Below are 16388 nucleotides of genomic sequence, written 5' to 3'. Positions count from 1 at the left end.
GGAAAGTCCCACCGATGGGCAAAGTAAACTGTGAAGTGAAACAAGAAAAAAAAATAGGACTTTTGCACATAACATTGCAAGCAGATTAGACACAAACATTCTTGGCCAACATAAGTATAACATTTATTTAAAGGAGTACTTCAAGAAAAAAATCTAAGGTCCACTTATCAGATTCCTCACCCCTCTGATGGCCTATTGTAAACATTTTAGGTGGGGGGGATGTCTTGGACAGGTAACCCTCTCCACTTCATGAATGCATAAGTAATGTGTGTTACTTTGGCCAGCCCCTCCTTTACTTACACTATTGGCAGCCCACTGGACAGGTAAGACGTGTCTTAATCCAAAAATATGAATACACACTGTCCAACTTGAAGCACAAAGGAGAACAAAACTTTAAACAGTACCATTAGAAAGTATTCAGGCTGGCCCTTTCACTACATGTTTTGGTGAATTCATCCATAAATATGACCACAAAAGAGGTAGGTATAGTGTGTATTGGTTTGGCAAAGTCAACAGTATTGGTATCGGTTCACTTAGCGGTTGGGGGAGTGAGGGTTCCAAATGATTTTGTGACCCCCAAAAAAAGCACTCTGAATTTAAGGACAGAAATAACATTTGTACACATTTTAGAGGGTGTTTAGGGTAAAGCACTACTATGGAGCTGACAAAATACATTGTTAAATGACTAGGCTAGGTGTGTATGGGCCCAGGATACCATGCTGGGGAGGTTAGGGAAGGCAAATATGCATCAAGGACAAAAAAAACTTTTTAAAAATTCCCAGCATGCATGAGGACAAAGGGGGCATTCTCAGCATATTACAATCATGGTAATTAGGGAATGATGAAAGAAATACAATACATTAGCAAACATTAAATACATATAATGTGATGTTAAAGGAGAAAACTTACCTTCAAGGGGCGTTCCGGCCAATCCATTTTTTTTTTAAAGTCAGAAGCTACAAACACTGTAGCGGCTGACTTTTAATAAGGACACTTACCTGTCCAGCGATCCCGCGATGTTGGCCATCCCGAGGCAGATCTGTCCATCCGCCCATTTCCTACTGTACATGTGCGAGTCGCGTGTCGCTTTGTGAATGGCCCCATTGTTTTCTGGGAGTAGGAAGACTGCCTAGCAACAGCAGTTTCAGGTAAGTGAATTTATATATATATATATATATATATATATTTTTTTTTAAGATTATTAATGCATTTTTTTTTGGGGTGGCCCTCCACTTTAATATAGTCCTTTAGTCCTTCTGCAGGACCTGAATGATGACAGAATAGGTCTCTGAAATAATGATCCCCAGAACCTGGGGGGAGATTTCCTGTCGAGAACTTGATGTCCTGCAGACTTCTCCCCATCACCAAGTACCGCAAGGTGGCAACTAGCCTTTGTTCAGGAGTGATGGGTTGCCGCATGCAGGTGTCCTGCTTCTTAATATAAGGGGACAGCAAAGCAAACAGATGGTGAAAGACGGGGTCCGTCATATGGAGATAATTCCTGAAATCATCAGGATTATTCTCATGGATCTCAACAAAGGCATGTGTGAGAATTGGTCACACTGGAGCAACCAATTCTTGGTCCATGAACTCCTCCCCGCCCTGTTCATGGACTGGGCTTGGGTCAAAGTAAGAACCCCAATACCAAGCCCCTGCACAGCATGAACTCTACGATGAGTACGTACCCGCAACATGGCTTCAAAGCGGTCTGGCTGTTCAGAACTAACTAACAGAACGCACTGAAAATCAGAAAGGCCTGAGAAGAGCGAGCTGAAATTCAGAAACAAGCAGACAAGAACGCACTGAAAATCAAAAACGTAATATAAAAATATGCACTGAAAAACACATACGAACTGACTACATGCACTGAAAACCAGATACGAACTCACAAGCACAAAATGAAGAGTAGTAACGATCTGAAAAGCACTATGCTGAAAAGCGCGAATTGTCTCTCACCAAACTTCTACTAACACAAGATTAGCAGAAGGAGCCCAAAGGGTGGCGCACTGGCTATTGAACTTCCTCTTTATAGTGCCGCCATATGTGTTGTAGGTCAGCGCGTTCTTGGCGATCGGAATGTCTGACAACATTTGTGCGACCATGTGTATGCAAGACAAGCTTGAGCCAACATCTGTCGGAAATAAATCCCAGAATTTCGATGTCGGAATGACTGATCATGTGTACGCGGCATTAGAGTCTGCAAAAGACTTGAGACTGGGGTGGAGGTTCCCCTTCCAGCAGGACAATGACCCTAAATATACAGCCAGAGCTACAATGGAATGGTTTAGATCAAAGCATATTAATGTGTTAGAGTAGCCCAGTCAAAGTCCAGATCTAAATCCAGTTGAGAATCTGTGGAAAGACTTGAAAATTGCTGTTCACAGACGCTCTACATTCAATCTGACAGAGCTTGAGCTATATTGAAATGTAAAATGGCCAAAAATGTCACTCTCTAGATGTACAAAGCTGATAGAGACATATCCAAAAAGACTTGTAGCTGTAATTGCAGCGAAAGGTGGTTCTACAAAGTATTTACCTCAGAGGGCTGAATACAAATGCATGCCACACTTTTCAGATATTTATTTGTAAAAAAAATTGAAAACCATTTATCATTTTCCTTTTAACTGCACAATTATGTGCCACTTTCTAACACATAAAATCCCCAAAAATATGTTTATGTTTTTTGCTTGTAACATGGCAAAATGTGAAAAATTTCAAGGGGTATGAATACTTTTTCAAGGCACTGTAGCTATCTACCAGTAGGTACCAGTAGGAAGAAGGAGCTGCCAACAGCACCCTTGGGGAACTAGACTAAAAAGAGGAGGTGAGGGAACTGCTTTGTTCAATATTGTTGCACAGAGCTGGTAAGTATGACCTATTTTTTATTTTAATTTAAAAGATAGCCTTTGTCATGACTTTAAGGCTAGTAGCAGAAATAATTTTTATTCTAAATTATTCTTATTTTTTTTCCGGATATATATATATATATATATATATATATATATGTGTGTGTGTGTGTGTGTGTGTGTGTGTGTGTATATATATATATATATAGATATTTTTTCAGTATTTCTGCTTTAAGGTATACAGTACTGTCACCTACCATGCCTGCCGCCAGCATGCTTATCAGACTGTGAGGAGCAACAATATAAGCCTAGGTCAATGGCTCATTTTATTTTCTTCTGTCAGTTTATTTGCATGTGGAAGAGGCTGATAAGCAGCTAGTATTGTCCCTCCTTCTCCCAGTTTGAGTGCTGCTATGCGAGAGTTGACAGAGGACTGATATCAAGACAGATTTCGATATATATATTAGTTGTACTGTCAGTTAAAAAATAATGTATTTATTTCTAAAGGATTACTAAAAACATTAAATAAAAAAACGGTTTTATGTAATGTTTGACTGGAGCTTTTTACATTTGTTGATGCTTCAAGTTTCAATTGCTTGTTGCAACTGAGATTGCCTCTGACTGTCCTTACACTCAGGAGTATTGTTTGCAGGATGTTTAGCTCAATTTGAACTAGGGTATCATGAATGGGTGTGTGTGTTAAAAAAAGTATTTTATTTCTTTTAAGAACTTCCTCCATCAAGGCAGTATAATGGAGCCAGCACAACTGCTACTACTACTATGACTACCACAACAACACAATGGACTACTACTTCTAGCACAGTAAAAACAACTGTATTGAGTCGCAAGAACATATCAACATTGTATCCTATGATTGAAATTCCCATTGAGGTCACTACACGTTCCATACCTGTTTCATCACAAATACCAGCTGTTGGTCCTGAGAGCTGTGATGCTATAGAAGCTCGTGAAATCATGTGGTTTAAGACTCGACAAGGGCAAACCGCAAAGCAGCCATGTCCTTTAGGAACTGTAGGTAAGTTTCATAGAGGTAACCGTTGGATATAACAGTAAAATGGTTTTGAACAAATAATGTTGAAAACACATATTCTTACCATTGTTAAACTGTGTTTGTTATCATTTTATAAAACAGAAATGTGATAGTCAGTAATGAATGCATTTCTTTGAAGTTTTTATTGTCAGAAGTTTTTTTCCTGACAGACGCTATGGCAGCATACATTTGGGTAGCCCGACCCTCGCTCCTACCCCATAGGACCCCACTCCCATAAATTTTCAGGCTGAGCCTGAGGCTCCATTCCTTTTTTGTCCTCCTCACTCAAAAGGCCATTTTTTTTTTCAGTAGTATTTATTGAAAAGTTTTCAAATAACAATATTCAAGAATACTTTTAGCAGTAAAAGTACAGGCATAAATTAGTAAAGAGAAGAAAAATAAGAAAAATAAGAAAAAATTATAAAACAAAAGAAAACAGAAATCAGTCTAATCATGTAGTACTCATCATACACAATATGATGGTTTACAATAATGTCAAAAGTGTGTCATTGTTTGTATAAAGAACAGAGATAGGTAAGGTGAAGTATCCATAGAATTTGATATCAGTGAGAATTATTCTTAACCCAAGTAACCCATTGTTTATCAAATTTCTGGCCCTGCATAGCATTAAGTGCAATAAGACGCTCAAAGCTGTAATTCCTATGCACAGCCCTGGTCACATCGGAGAGGTTTATCAATGTGTTGATTTTCCAATGGCGTAAAATTAGAGCTCTGGTTTCCAATAGAATGTGGCTAACCATTTGTCTATATTTGGCAGGAAATCTTCTATACCAATGTGTAATAACGCCAATGCTGGGGAGGAGGTACAACATTTCTCCGTAAGGGAGGAGATTAATTTGAATACATGGTTCCAGAGACTTCTGATGTTTGGGCAGTTCCAGAACATGTGTAGCAGAATGCCTACCATGCCACAGTCTCTCCAGCATTGTGAAGATGACCCCAAAAAGTATTTGGACAATCTAAAAGGTGTATATTGCCACCTATTTACAGTTTTTAGAGTCATCTCCCAGTGCTTAATACAATGTGTTGATGAGTGGATAGTCTTGAAGGCTGTCTTCCATTAAGTATCAGAGAAGGTAGTCTGTAAGTCTACCTCCCAGTTATTCATTGCCCTCGTTCTTTTAAAAGTACGTTTGTCTTGTAATTGGGTATAACAAAACGAGATACCCCTAGTTTGCTTGGTATGGCCGGTGTAAAAGTGCCACAGTAGTTGTGGGACATAGGTTTCCGGATAGGGAAGTGTTTTGAGGAAATTAGTAATGCGTAAGCAAGTGAACAGTTCTGTATGTGGTAGATTATAGCGTGTTAATAATTGATTTACGCTTCTGAGTTTGTTTCCGTTATAAATATCCGACAAGGACGCTATACCATATTTCATGAGGGATTTAACCGATAACAGTGGTATTTTTGTCTCAAGTATTGTTACAGGGATCTGATAGGGTATTTTCTGGGTCTCTTTATGCTTCAGATTAAGGAAAGCTCTCCAAGATAACAGAGATGCCTGCATGGGTGGAGATAGGGGAACCAAATTCCATGGCGACCACCTGTCGCTCAATAGCAATAATTTTAGATCAACAGTAGGTGATATCGATTCTTCTATGTCCACCCATATTGGGGGTTCCTGAGAACCTATCCAATGTTTAAGAGAGTCTAGTCTAACTGCAGTCAAGTAATCATGCAGGTCCACTAAACCTGCTCCTCCTACTTTTTTATGTGCTATTAGGTTGTTACGTGAACATCTGGCCCTTTGTCCTTTCCATATGAATTTCCAACACATACTTGATAGCTGGTTAATGTAAGATGCGGGAATATGGACCGGAAGGGAGCGGAAGAGATATAGAATTTGTGGCAATATCAGCATTTTGTATGCTGTAATCTTCCCCATCCAAGAGATTTCCTTCTGGGACATATCTCTTAATTGCTTTTCTATTTTAGGGAGTTGTTGAGACATGTTGGTCTTGACTAAATTGGCTAGTGTACTAGTCAGTGTGATGCCTAGGTATTCTATACCCATCTCGCTCCAGGTGTAAGGCAGCTGGGTTTTCAACCTGTTCTTGATCATGAGGGGCAACCCTAGGTCTAGTATTAGGGATTTACTAAAGTTCACTTTATAATAAGAAGCCTCTCCAAATTCCATAAGAACCTAGTGAGCCTGTGGCAAAGATTGTTGTGGGTTAGTCAAAAGTAAAATAACATCATCCGCGAACAGAGTTATAGAGTGTTTACTAGCACCAAATTGGAACCCAGTGATAAGGGGATGTGAGCGAATAGTTTCAGCCAATGGTTCTATTATAAGGTTAAAGATGGTGGGTGATAATGGGCATCCCTGCCTGGTACCGTTTGTGATATTAAAGACTTTGGACAAAAAAACAGCTGATTGCACCTGAGTTGAGGGACAGGAGTAGAGTGCCAATATGGCTGTAAAAATGTGGCCTGTAAAACCAAACTTTATCAAGACGGATTTCATATACTCCCAGTGCACCCTATCGAACGCCTTCTCTGCGTCAATTGATAACAACAGAGAAGGCGTTCGACTCACCCCTGCAGAGTGTATCACATTTATGATTCTCCTCGTAGCATCAAAAGTCTGTCTCCCCCTCACGAATCCCATCTGGTCGCGTTGAATGAGTGTGGGAATTATATTAGTCAACCTTTTAGCCAGTAATTTGGCATATACTTTTATATCGGAATTCAATAATGATATTGGTCTAAAATGTGCCGGGGTTGTAGGATCTTTCCCTGGTTTAGGCAGTGTGACAATGTGGGCCCTCAACATCTCTTGTGGAATGATGCAGTAGCAGCTGTTTTGTGAAACACCTGTTGTAAATGTGGGGCAAGAATGGATTGGAATGATTTGAGATATTCATTTGCGAATCCGTCCGGCCCTGGTGATTTGCCATTGGGAAGGCTAGAGATAGTTTGTTCAGTTTCTTTGAGTGAAATTACCGTGTTGAGGTCATCTAGTTGTTGACTAGAGAGGGATGGTAGCTTTAATTTGTGTAGAAAGGATTGAATTTTGTCAGTGGAGGGTTGTAATGTAGCAGGGTCCTCTTTAAGATTATATAAATTGCTATAGTAGTCAGCAAATTGGTTTGCAATGTCTAGGGGATTGAATATTTTATGCTGCGTCGCAGAATTATAGAGAAATGGAATTCTGGTTTTCATACGTGAGGCTTTTAGTCTATTAGCCAAATATTTGCCTGCCTTATTGGCATTGGCATAATGATTGAGTTGTAAACATTGTAGGTGTCTATCGTATTGCTGTGATAGATGTTCTCGCAGTGTTTCTCTGAGGTTGGCAAGTTTGCTAGCCAAGTTGTGTGTAGGAGCTTGTTTGTTTAGTACTTTAATGTTGTGAATCTCTGTCAGCAAATTATTTAAGGTTTGTGTGCATTTTTTTTTTTTTGGGCACCTAATTGGATAAGGACACCCCTCATGTATGCTTTGTGTGAGTTCCACAGGATGTATGGGTCATTAACTGAATGTTGGTTATCTGCAAAAACATTGTTGTGATATGGCATCATTGGTGTCAGGTTCCTGCAACAATCGTACATTACAGCGCCAGATGGGAGGTGAGGAAGAGACAGACCCCTCCGAAATAGAGACAGAAATTGCAGCATGGTCAGACCATGTAATATCAAATATCTTAGTAGTTGCTATTTGTTGCAATAACCATTTAACCGTCAGGAATAAATCTATTCGTGAGTAAGAACAATGCCTATGCGAAAAAAAGGTATAGTCCCTCTCGTTGGCGTGGTAACACCTCCACACATCGAACAGTCCTTCATTCTGCAGAAGGGGTTGAAGAGATGGTGTACCTCTGGATCGTTTGGTAGTTGTGTCCATGGCCAGGTCGGGCACAGAATTGAAGTCACCACATATAAGAAGATTACCATACAACATAGAAGCTGCTTTTTTGAGTACCAGTTTGAAGAAGCGGAGTTGGTGAGAGTTGGGAGAGTATAACGTTATCAACGTGTATGGTTTGGAATTGATATCACCATTAACAATTATGTATCTACCACCCTCATCCAGGAGAGCTTTTCGGAGTTGAAAAGAGACAGAATTGCCAATGGCCATGAGTACCCCGCCTGCTTTACGGTCAGGAGTACAAGCCATAAAAACATGAGGGAAGTTCTTGTTAGAGCAGTAGGGTACCTTGTCTTTTTGAAAATGAGTCTCTTGGACGCAGAGTATGTCCGCTTTTTGTTTTTTAGCCTCAGCCCATAAAGAAAATCTTTTGGCAGGGTGATTTAACCCCTTGGCGTTTATAGATAAACAGTTAATTACCATAGTTCAAATGCTGGATAGTTGGTTGTGTGGTACAAGTACTCACCGTTGCCATGTTCAAATCGTTTGGACCATACATACATGGTGGAGGGAAGGTACTGGGCCGTATTGCATCGGCGAGGTTCATCCGTAATTCTCCAGACTCACTGTATATATCGAGTGTAAAAAAAAAAGGAACAAGTAACAAAACAGATAGAACAGGACAATACGAAGAAAAAAACAGTCAACAAGGTATGTTTAAGAAATGGATCCATAAACGATCCGTGTGCAGATTTAACTGCTACGTATCACCAGGGAGGGTCGAGGAGAACTAGAGAAACAGCTCCAATCCCCGGAGAAATGCATCTTGTTTAGTTTTCGTTGGATCTGGAGACTCCACCCTTGGGCTTCCTGGGGGATCTTTTACAAGTGACCACTTGCCATTCATCAGGTATGTGTTGAGGGTTACTCGGATGCAAGCGAGATGATGAGGGATCCGGCAAGATGTTCCACTTCCTCAAGCCCTCAATGCCATCTTCCAAGTTTGAGATCATAACCGAAACCCCATTGTGCGTAATAGCAAGAGTCGCTGGGTATTTCCATTTGTGAGGAATGGCATGGTTACGTAGGGCTTTAGTGATGGTCGCAAGATTTCTGCGCCTTTGTAGCATGTGTCTAGATAGGTCCGGTAACATCCGTATGTCAGCATATTGTGGAGGCAACGTGTCCAGCTTGCGGGATTCATGCAGTAGTCTTTCCTTAACGTGGTAGTAATGAACCCTCAAGAGGACATCCCGTGTCGTTTCAACATGGAGAAACTAGGGCTTAGAAAGTCTGTGTATTCTATCCACTATTAAATCCTGGACTGTGAGTTCTGGAATCATTGTGGAAAACATAGTCTGGGCAAATTGCAGGAGTTGAGTGGCGGGGACGGACTCAGGTATACCCCTTAGTTTAAGGTTGTTTCTCCTGGATCGGTCCTCGAGGTCTGCGATTTTGTCTTTCAGCCATTGTATGTCATCTCCCTGAGCCTCATGTGCCTCTACCATAACATTGTAGGAGGAGGCGTATGTGCCTATTTGTTGTTCCACCCTATCAACTCTGTTGCCCAGGGCCTGCACTGATTTCTGACAGTCAGTGATTTCTTTTACCAAGTCAGCTTGAAGGGATACCCTGAGAGACATTAGCATGTCCTTGAGGGTAGATTCTGATACCGGGGCATCTGTGGTAGGAAAGTCACCAATGGGGTCCCTCTCCTGTGTCCCTTGTGTAGCTGTGGATAGTTGCGGCCTGCTTACCTCCATTGGAGCCTCAGGCTGGTGTTGCGGCCTATCAGGGGATGTCCTCCTTTGTTTAGCTTTCGCTGGGCTGCGTGTAGAAGGGCTTTGTGTGCCTGAGGAGGATCCGCTGTGTACGCAGGCTGAATCGGAGGCACTATGCGGCGGGCGGCGATCTGTGTTGTGCTGACTGGAAGCTCAGCTCGCCCGAGGCACGCATGTGCCATCGCCATTTTGTTGAAGCCCGCCCGGGCCTGAGGCAAAGTATGCGTCTAATTTGTGTGGCTGTTGGACCATCTTTCGCCGCCGGCCCATCTCTGCTGGATGCCTCTGTGAAAGAGCCGCTCGATGGTGCCTGTAGGGTCTGTGAAGGACGGCGGTGGAGTTGGATGGTGGCGGATTTCTCCGGTGGACGAGCGGAGCTCTCACGCTACGTCCTGCATGGAGCTCGGTCGCCACGCCCCCCCACTCAAAGGGACATTTTGTATGAAGTCTTCCTACCTTGTGGAAGTATTGGCAGCCAGGTTTCATGTAGGACAGCTGTGCGGATGTCAGGAGCATCTTGTGGTACCCAGAAGTCTTTCAGGATGGTTCAAGTGGTCAGTTGTCAGTGGGAGTGATGTTATGGCACACATATGCAGAGGATCAATGCCTGGAGAGTGGGTCTTTCCATTGGCTGCTTTTTGCAATGGCTGGGAGCCCTGCTATTAGTGGGTGGCTGTTAAGTGTGCCCAACGCAGTTATAGCATCTGCTTTCCTGCCTCTGGGATCCTGGTCGCCCTGTGGATGCATTGATTGCCCTGTGAAAGAGGTCTAGGATACATATGTTTGGCTTGAGGTTAGCAGAAGAGACCAGATGACATGCAGGCTGTTAGTGGGTAACTCCACTTATGTTAAAAAAAATAACCAAAATTAAAACATATAAAGATGACTATGCTCTGGGTGATCAATGTGCATTGCGCCATTTTATCGAAGTTTGGTGCAGTTGTTTACCTTTTTTTTTGAGCAGATAACTGTGTTTCTTTCCCCCTATTGCCTTCAACACTGCTAGCAAGAAAATCATGAGGACCAATGTTCCCTGCTGTACATCGATGTTGATTTTGAAGCCCGCCAAGTTGCAAGTTGTCCCAGTGGCATATCACGACTTTTTGGACGTTTATAGTAAAAAGGGGGCAGAAACGCTTCCTCTTCATAGGGCTTATGACTGTCCAATTGAACTCCTCCCTGGATCCATCTGAATCTGAACTTGTTGCGTTGAAAGACTAATTTGATGACGACCTCAAAAAGGGGTTAATTCGCCATTCCACATCTCCTGCCAGAGCTTCTTTGTAGAAACAAAAGACCACTCATTACGGCCCTGTGTGGACTATCGTGAACGTAACAAAGTCACCGTTAAAAACCATTACCCTCTCCCACTTGTGCCTGAATTATTCCAGCAACTCAGTACAGCCACAATTTTTTTACAAAATTGGATCTTCAGGGTGCCTATAACTTGGTCCGTATACGAGAGGGGGATGAATGGAAGTTGGTGTTTCACACACGGTTTGGACATTTTGAATACCTCGTAATGCCTTTTGGACTTTGCAATGCCCCCACTACCTTTCATGCCCTTCGTACTTCCTAATGCCCCCGCTACCTTGCAGCACTTCATCAACAATGTCTTCCGAGATTTCCTGGATCTGTTTGTTGTTGTTTATCTTGATGACATACTAATCTTCTCTCCCTCTCTAGATCATCACCGTAGGCACGTGAAGAGTGTACTGAATCGCCTTCGACAACATGGACTTTATGCTAAACCAGAGAAATGCATATTTGAATGTCAAAGCATCCAATTCCTGGGTTTAACCATTTCCACCGAGGGCATCCAGATGGATCCTCAAAAGGTTACGGCCATTCTGGATTGGCCTGCCTCCAGCGAAAAGAAAGGTGTCCAACGCTTCGTGGGGTTTGCAAATTTTTATCGGAAGTTCATTAGAGGTTTTTCAGCAATCATATCCCCCATCACAAGTTTAACCAAACAAGATACAATATTCTGTTAGTCTACGGAAGCTCAGAAAGCTTTAGATACCCTAAAAAGACTTTTCACATCTGCATCTGTCCTGAAACACCCTGACCCAGCCCTGCCCTACGTCTTAGAAGTAGACGCTTCGGAAACAGCGGTTGGAGCAATATTATCTCAGAGGCAGGGAGCTAAGGCTCTGCTGCATTCAGTTGCTTTGTTTTCCTGGTGGGCACTGTTCTTTTCCAGATTCACCTTCCACCTAACGTCCAGGCCCGGATCCAAGAATACAAAACCTGATGCATTATCACGCATGTTTAGCAAATCTGAGGAAGTCTCATCTCCAGATACCATTCTGTCCTTTCTGAACTTCCTGTTACTTCAAGGAGAGCTGATGGAACAAATTAAACAAACCTTAGTAAGGAACCGAGCCGAAGTCACTCTACTGGCAAAGGATGGGCTACTTTGGCACGAAGGCAAGGTCTTTGTGCTGGAAGATCTCCGAATAGTCATCTTGGGGCGATGCCATGATCATGTGCTGGCAGGTCATTTTGGCATTGGCAAGACAACTGAATTAGTGCAACGGACATTTTGGTGGCCTGGGGTGGAAAAGGATTGTAGGAAATATGTGGACTCTTGCACCACTTGCATCCGCAATGATACCAGTAGATCCAGGGCCTGGGGCCTGTTAAAACACTTGCCTGTCCCTAGCAGACTTTGGAAGATGGTCTCAATAGATTTTATTGTAGAACTCCCCCCATCTGAGGGCCACATTATTTTTGTAGTTGTCGATAGGCTGTCTAAGATGGCACACTTCCTGCCCATGAAGGGCACACCATCTACGATGTTTCTCCTCATTTTCTCAAGACGATTGGGTCCCTCTGCTTACCCTGGCCGAGTTTTAATATAACAATTCAGTGCACTCTGCCACAAAACAATCTACAGTTTCCACCCTTCTCTCTTGTCTAATACAGATTCCCCTGTGCCAGCTGTTTCTGAAACTATGAATTTCTTCAACTCCAATAACAAACTGTTACAGGAAACAATGACACAGGCCAGGTTAAACTGGATGGACTGGTGTCTTCATTCAACCTTACTAACTATGTAACTATGTAACAGGCATACAATAAGGAGGTTTTTGACAGGAAAATAAGGGGAGAGTTGATCCTGAACCCTGGTGACCAAGTGTGGCTAGCAACAACTAATTTGAAACTAGCCTGTCCCTCGAAGAAACTGGGCCCTAAATTTGTGGAACCATTTCCGGTGAAGAGACGGATTAATGAGGTTGCTTGTGAATTAGAGTTGCCTGAGTCATGTAGGATCCACCCATGGTTCCACATAACTTTATTGAAACCTGCTATCCCTGATCCCTTTTGAGGATGAAGCACCGGCACACCTGAACCTGTAATTATTGACAGGGAGGGAGAGTTTGAGGTGGAAACAATGTTAGACTGCAGGGAGAGGAGAAATCAGATCCAGTTCCTGATAAAGCGGAAAAGGGTATGGGCCAGAGGACAACTCCTGGGAACCGGACGGTAGTATTAATGCCCGAAAATTTGATTCAAGAACTCCCATCCTGACAAGTGGGCAAAGTTGGGCATCTGGAGGCTGACCTTGGGGGGGGGGGCAGTGTCAGGAAGCCCATGACAGCAACCAAGATGGTAGTGACAGAACTTAAGTTCCTGTGGAGAGATTGCAGTGGGTGCGCTTGCACGTGCCTTTGCGCACACGTGACAGTCATGGGTCAGTAGAGCATCAGTACCTGGACTCAGTGCTGTCTGCTCTACAGTGTTCCCTGTGTGTCTTGCAATTACTTACCTGACTTATTTTCCTGTTGTGACCCAGCTTGCTTCCTGATGTTCCTGTTTCCTGCCTGCATTCGACCTCAGCTTGTCCTCCACTCCGCATCTGCCTGTTCCTTCTGCCACTCCTCTGCAAGCCCGTTGATGACCCGGCCTGTATCCTGACTCCGCTTCTGCCTCAGCCTCTGTTCCTGATGTGCTCGCTTTTGTATGACCCGGCCTGCCTGTACCTGCCTTCTCTGCAGTCTTGGAGGTGCCACCATCCCCCCTTCTACAGCATCTACGCTTCCGCCTGTGGGGTCCCCATGCATGTACTGTTCTTGGACTCCTACAGACATCTCTACAGTCCGGCCAGGAGTTCCGATCCAGCTTCAGGTTCAGCGATTCTGCCAGGCACTCGTGTGACTTTGCATCTTGGCGCACCCTATCAGCTCTATCAGGGTCTCCAGGTCTGAGCTGTAAGAGAGGCTGTCCTCTGCATATCAGGCTCAATCATCAGTTACATGACAGGCAGTGGTGGATTGGAAGCCCTGCGGTGGCAGCGGGCAGGTCTTGTTTAAAGACAGTGGGGTTAATCCAGCCCCAATGCTACCTCTATAGTTGTGGCTATAGCATCCCTGACAGCAGGCAGCGGAGTGATATTCGGCTGTCAGGGATGCAGTAGCCAGGATGCAGTAACTATAGAAGTAGCATTGTAAAATGCGGCCTCTTGCCTGCTCACTCTGTGTTCAGTGTCTGCACTCACAGGAATTATACAGCCAAATAAAAAACAGGCCCACTCGCATAGTCACAGCGTTCCCATTGTCCATCAGCAGAGGTGCCAGAATGGAGATCCTGCCAGCAAAAAGGATTGAACAGGGTTTTTTTTGCATTGATACATCCCTATAGGTGGGATGAGGACAGGTTGTGAAGAGACTTGATTTTGCTGGGTGCGATTTGACTTTTTATAGTTCTAGATTTTCTATATGCCACTTTAGGTTTGGCGTCAACTGTGGCTCTTAGATGGGGATCTTCTAGTAGGTTAGACCAGTGTGCGGCTAATTTTTTTTTCAATTTTTCTATATTTCCCATGGAGTTGTGTAATGAATGTTGTTGGTGCTTTGATGGCAGATGTTACGGTATGAGAGCCTGTGGGTAAATTATGGCAGTTTTCGAAGGCCTCATAGTTACATAGTTAGCAAGGTTGAATAAAGACACCAGTCCATCCAGTTCAACCTGAATGAGTGTCTACAATTGTCCCTATCCCTGTACATTGCGCATCTATGAGTGAGGTAGGGTATCCTTTGTCTAGGAATTTTTTGGAAAGAAGTTGACCACGGATGTCGTAGTCAGAGTCTCTGGTGCAATTTCTACGCAATCGTCAAAACTGACTTTGAGGGATGTTTTTGACCCACCTAAGATGGTGGCAGCTATTGTAGTTTATAAAAGATTTGCCTGCAGTGGGTTTGATGAAATTCTTTGCGTATATTATTCCATTGTCATGACAGAGTTCAAGATCTAGAAATGCTAGCATATTGGGATCAGCTGCATGAGTAAAGGATAGACGCAGGGTGTTGAGATTGCAATATTGCATGAAAGTAACAATGTCATCAAGAGTGCCGTCCCAGAGGATTACTATGTTGTCGATATATCGACCATAATACATCACGTGGATGGCAAAGGGGTGGTCAGCTGGCAGTTACAAGTTTTCCCAGGATCCCATCGTCAAGGTTAGCAAACTGGGCCCCCATAGCTGTGCCATTGATCTGTAGGTAATGCGTGCCTCCTGACTCAAAATAGTTATGTTTAAGGCAGAATTTTACAGCCTCAAGGATAAAATGGGCTTGCCGTGAGTTGGTATGAGGGTCGTTGGCCATAAAGTGTTCGATGGCACGTACTCCTACATCATGAGGAATGGATGTGTACAGAGATTGTCCTACATCATGTGTACATGATGTAGGACAGCCACCAATAGCTATCTTCCCATAGGTAAGGTTTAAGCATGTCTAATAGGTGGGGTCTATCACATTTATATGAGGGGAGGTTTTGTGCCAAAGGTTGGAGAAATTGGTCAGTGTACATAGAGAAGCCACTAGTGGCCCTATCCATTGCTGCTACTAGTCGATGGCCCGAGGGATTGGTAAGATCTTTGGGAATTTTTGGCCGGTGATAAAAATTAGGCACTTTATAGAAGTTTTTCTTCAAGAAAGAAGCTTCTGTTTTAGAGATAATTTTATTATTGACAAGCTTTATTTGATAGCAAAGAGCTACTAATAATTCTACAAGTGGGACAATCTTGTCTGCACTGCAAGAATGTAAACAGTCCCCTTCAAGGGCTAGTTTCATTTGATAACAAAGAGCTGCATTTATAATTTAAGTAAATAGTGATCTTGCGCAATAGTGTGTTAGCACTCAGCCTTAAAATGCAGCTGAAAATAAATCATAAAGTCCCAAAAAACTGGAAAAAATTAATTCAAAAAGATAAATGGTAAAAATACATAAATGGTTAAAGTCCAAATGTTGACCCAAGTTGGTGACTTCTCCAATAAGTATTATCATTCAATCCCATCAAATAAACAATGTGTATCCTGTAAAGCCTCGTACACACGAGCGGACTTTTCAACATCCAAAGTCTGACGGAATGATTCCGGCAGACTATTCGATCGTGTGTGGGCTGCAACGGACTTTTGATTCGCAAAAGTCTGACAGACTTTAGAAATGGAACATGCTTCAAATTTTTCCGCCAGAACTCTGCCGGATCCAGTTCCTACCGAAAAATTCGCTCGTGTGTATGCTATTCCGACGGACTAAAACCGACGCTAGGGCAGCTATTGGCTACTGGCTATGAACTTCCTTATTCGAGTCCAGTCGTACGTCATCACGTTCGAATCCGTCGGAGTTTGGTGTGATTGTGTGTGGCCAAGTCCGCTCATTCGGAAAGTCCGTCAGAATTCTGCCAGAACTCCGTCAGAACTCCTTCGAAAGTCTGTCGGACTTAATCCCTCGAAAAGTCTGGTCGTGTGTACGCGGCATAAGAAATTAGCTCACAGGACTCTCACCGCAAATCTGTACATAAGCAGCAACAATTGGCAAGTTCTGCTAGCCAATGTCAACCTTATCATCTCGGCAATGCTAATTCTAGCA

At 43.1% G+C, this 16388-nt stretch overlaps 1 protein-coding gene across 18 annotated transcripts in view; it reads left to right on the top strand.

Annotated features, from left to right (window-relative positions):
* Positions 1–16388, top strand: part of ADGRL3 (adhesion G protein-coupled receptor L3) — a 1264347-nt gene that overhangs the window by 577057 nt on the left and 670902 nt on the right. For all 18 annotated transcript variants that reach the window (XM_077475785.1, XM_077475784.1, XM_077475783.1 and 15 more), the window contains exon 7: positions 3574–3882. In XM_077475785.1, coding sequence (XP_077331911.1) covers positions 3574–3882 — 309 coding nt within the window. The remainder of the gene's footprint in view (positions 1–3573; positions 3883–16388) is intronic.

This window comes from Lithobates pipiens, unplaced genomic scaffold (assembly GCF_037356315.1).
Source record: "Lithobates pipiens isolate NorthernLeopardFrog02 unplaced genomic scaffold, aLitPip1_a1.2 Scaffold_13, whole genome shotgun sequence".
NCBI lineage: Eukaryota > Metazoa > Chordata > Amphibia > Anura > Ranidae > Lithobates > Lithobates pipiens.
This window is presented reverse-complemented; position numbering and strand designations above follow the sequence as displayed.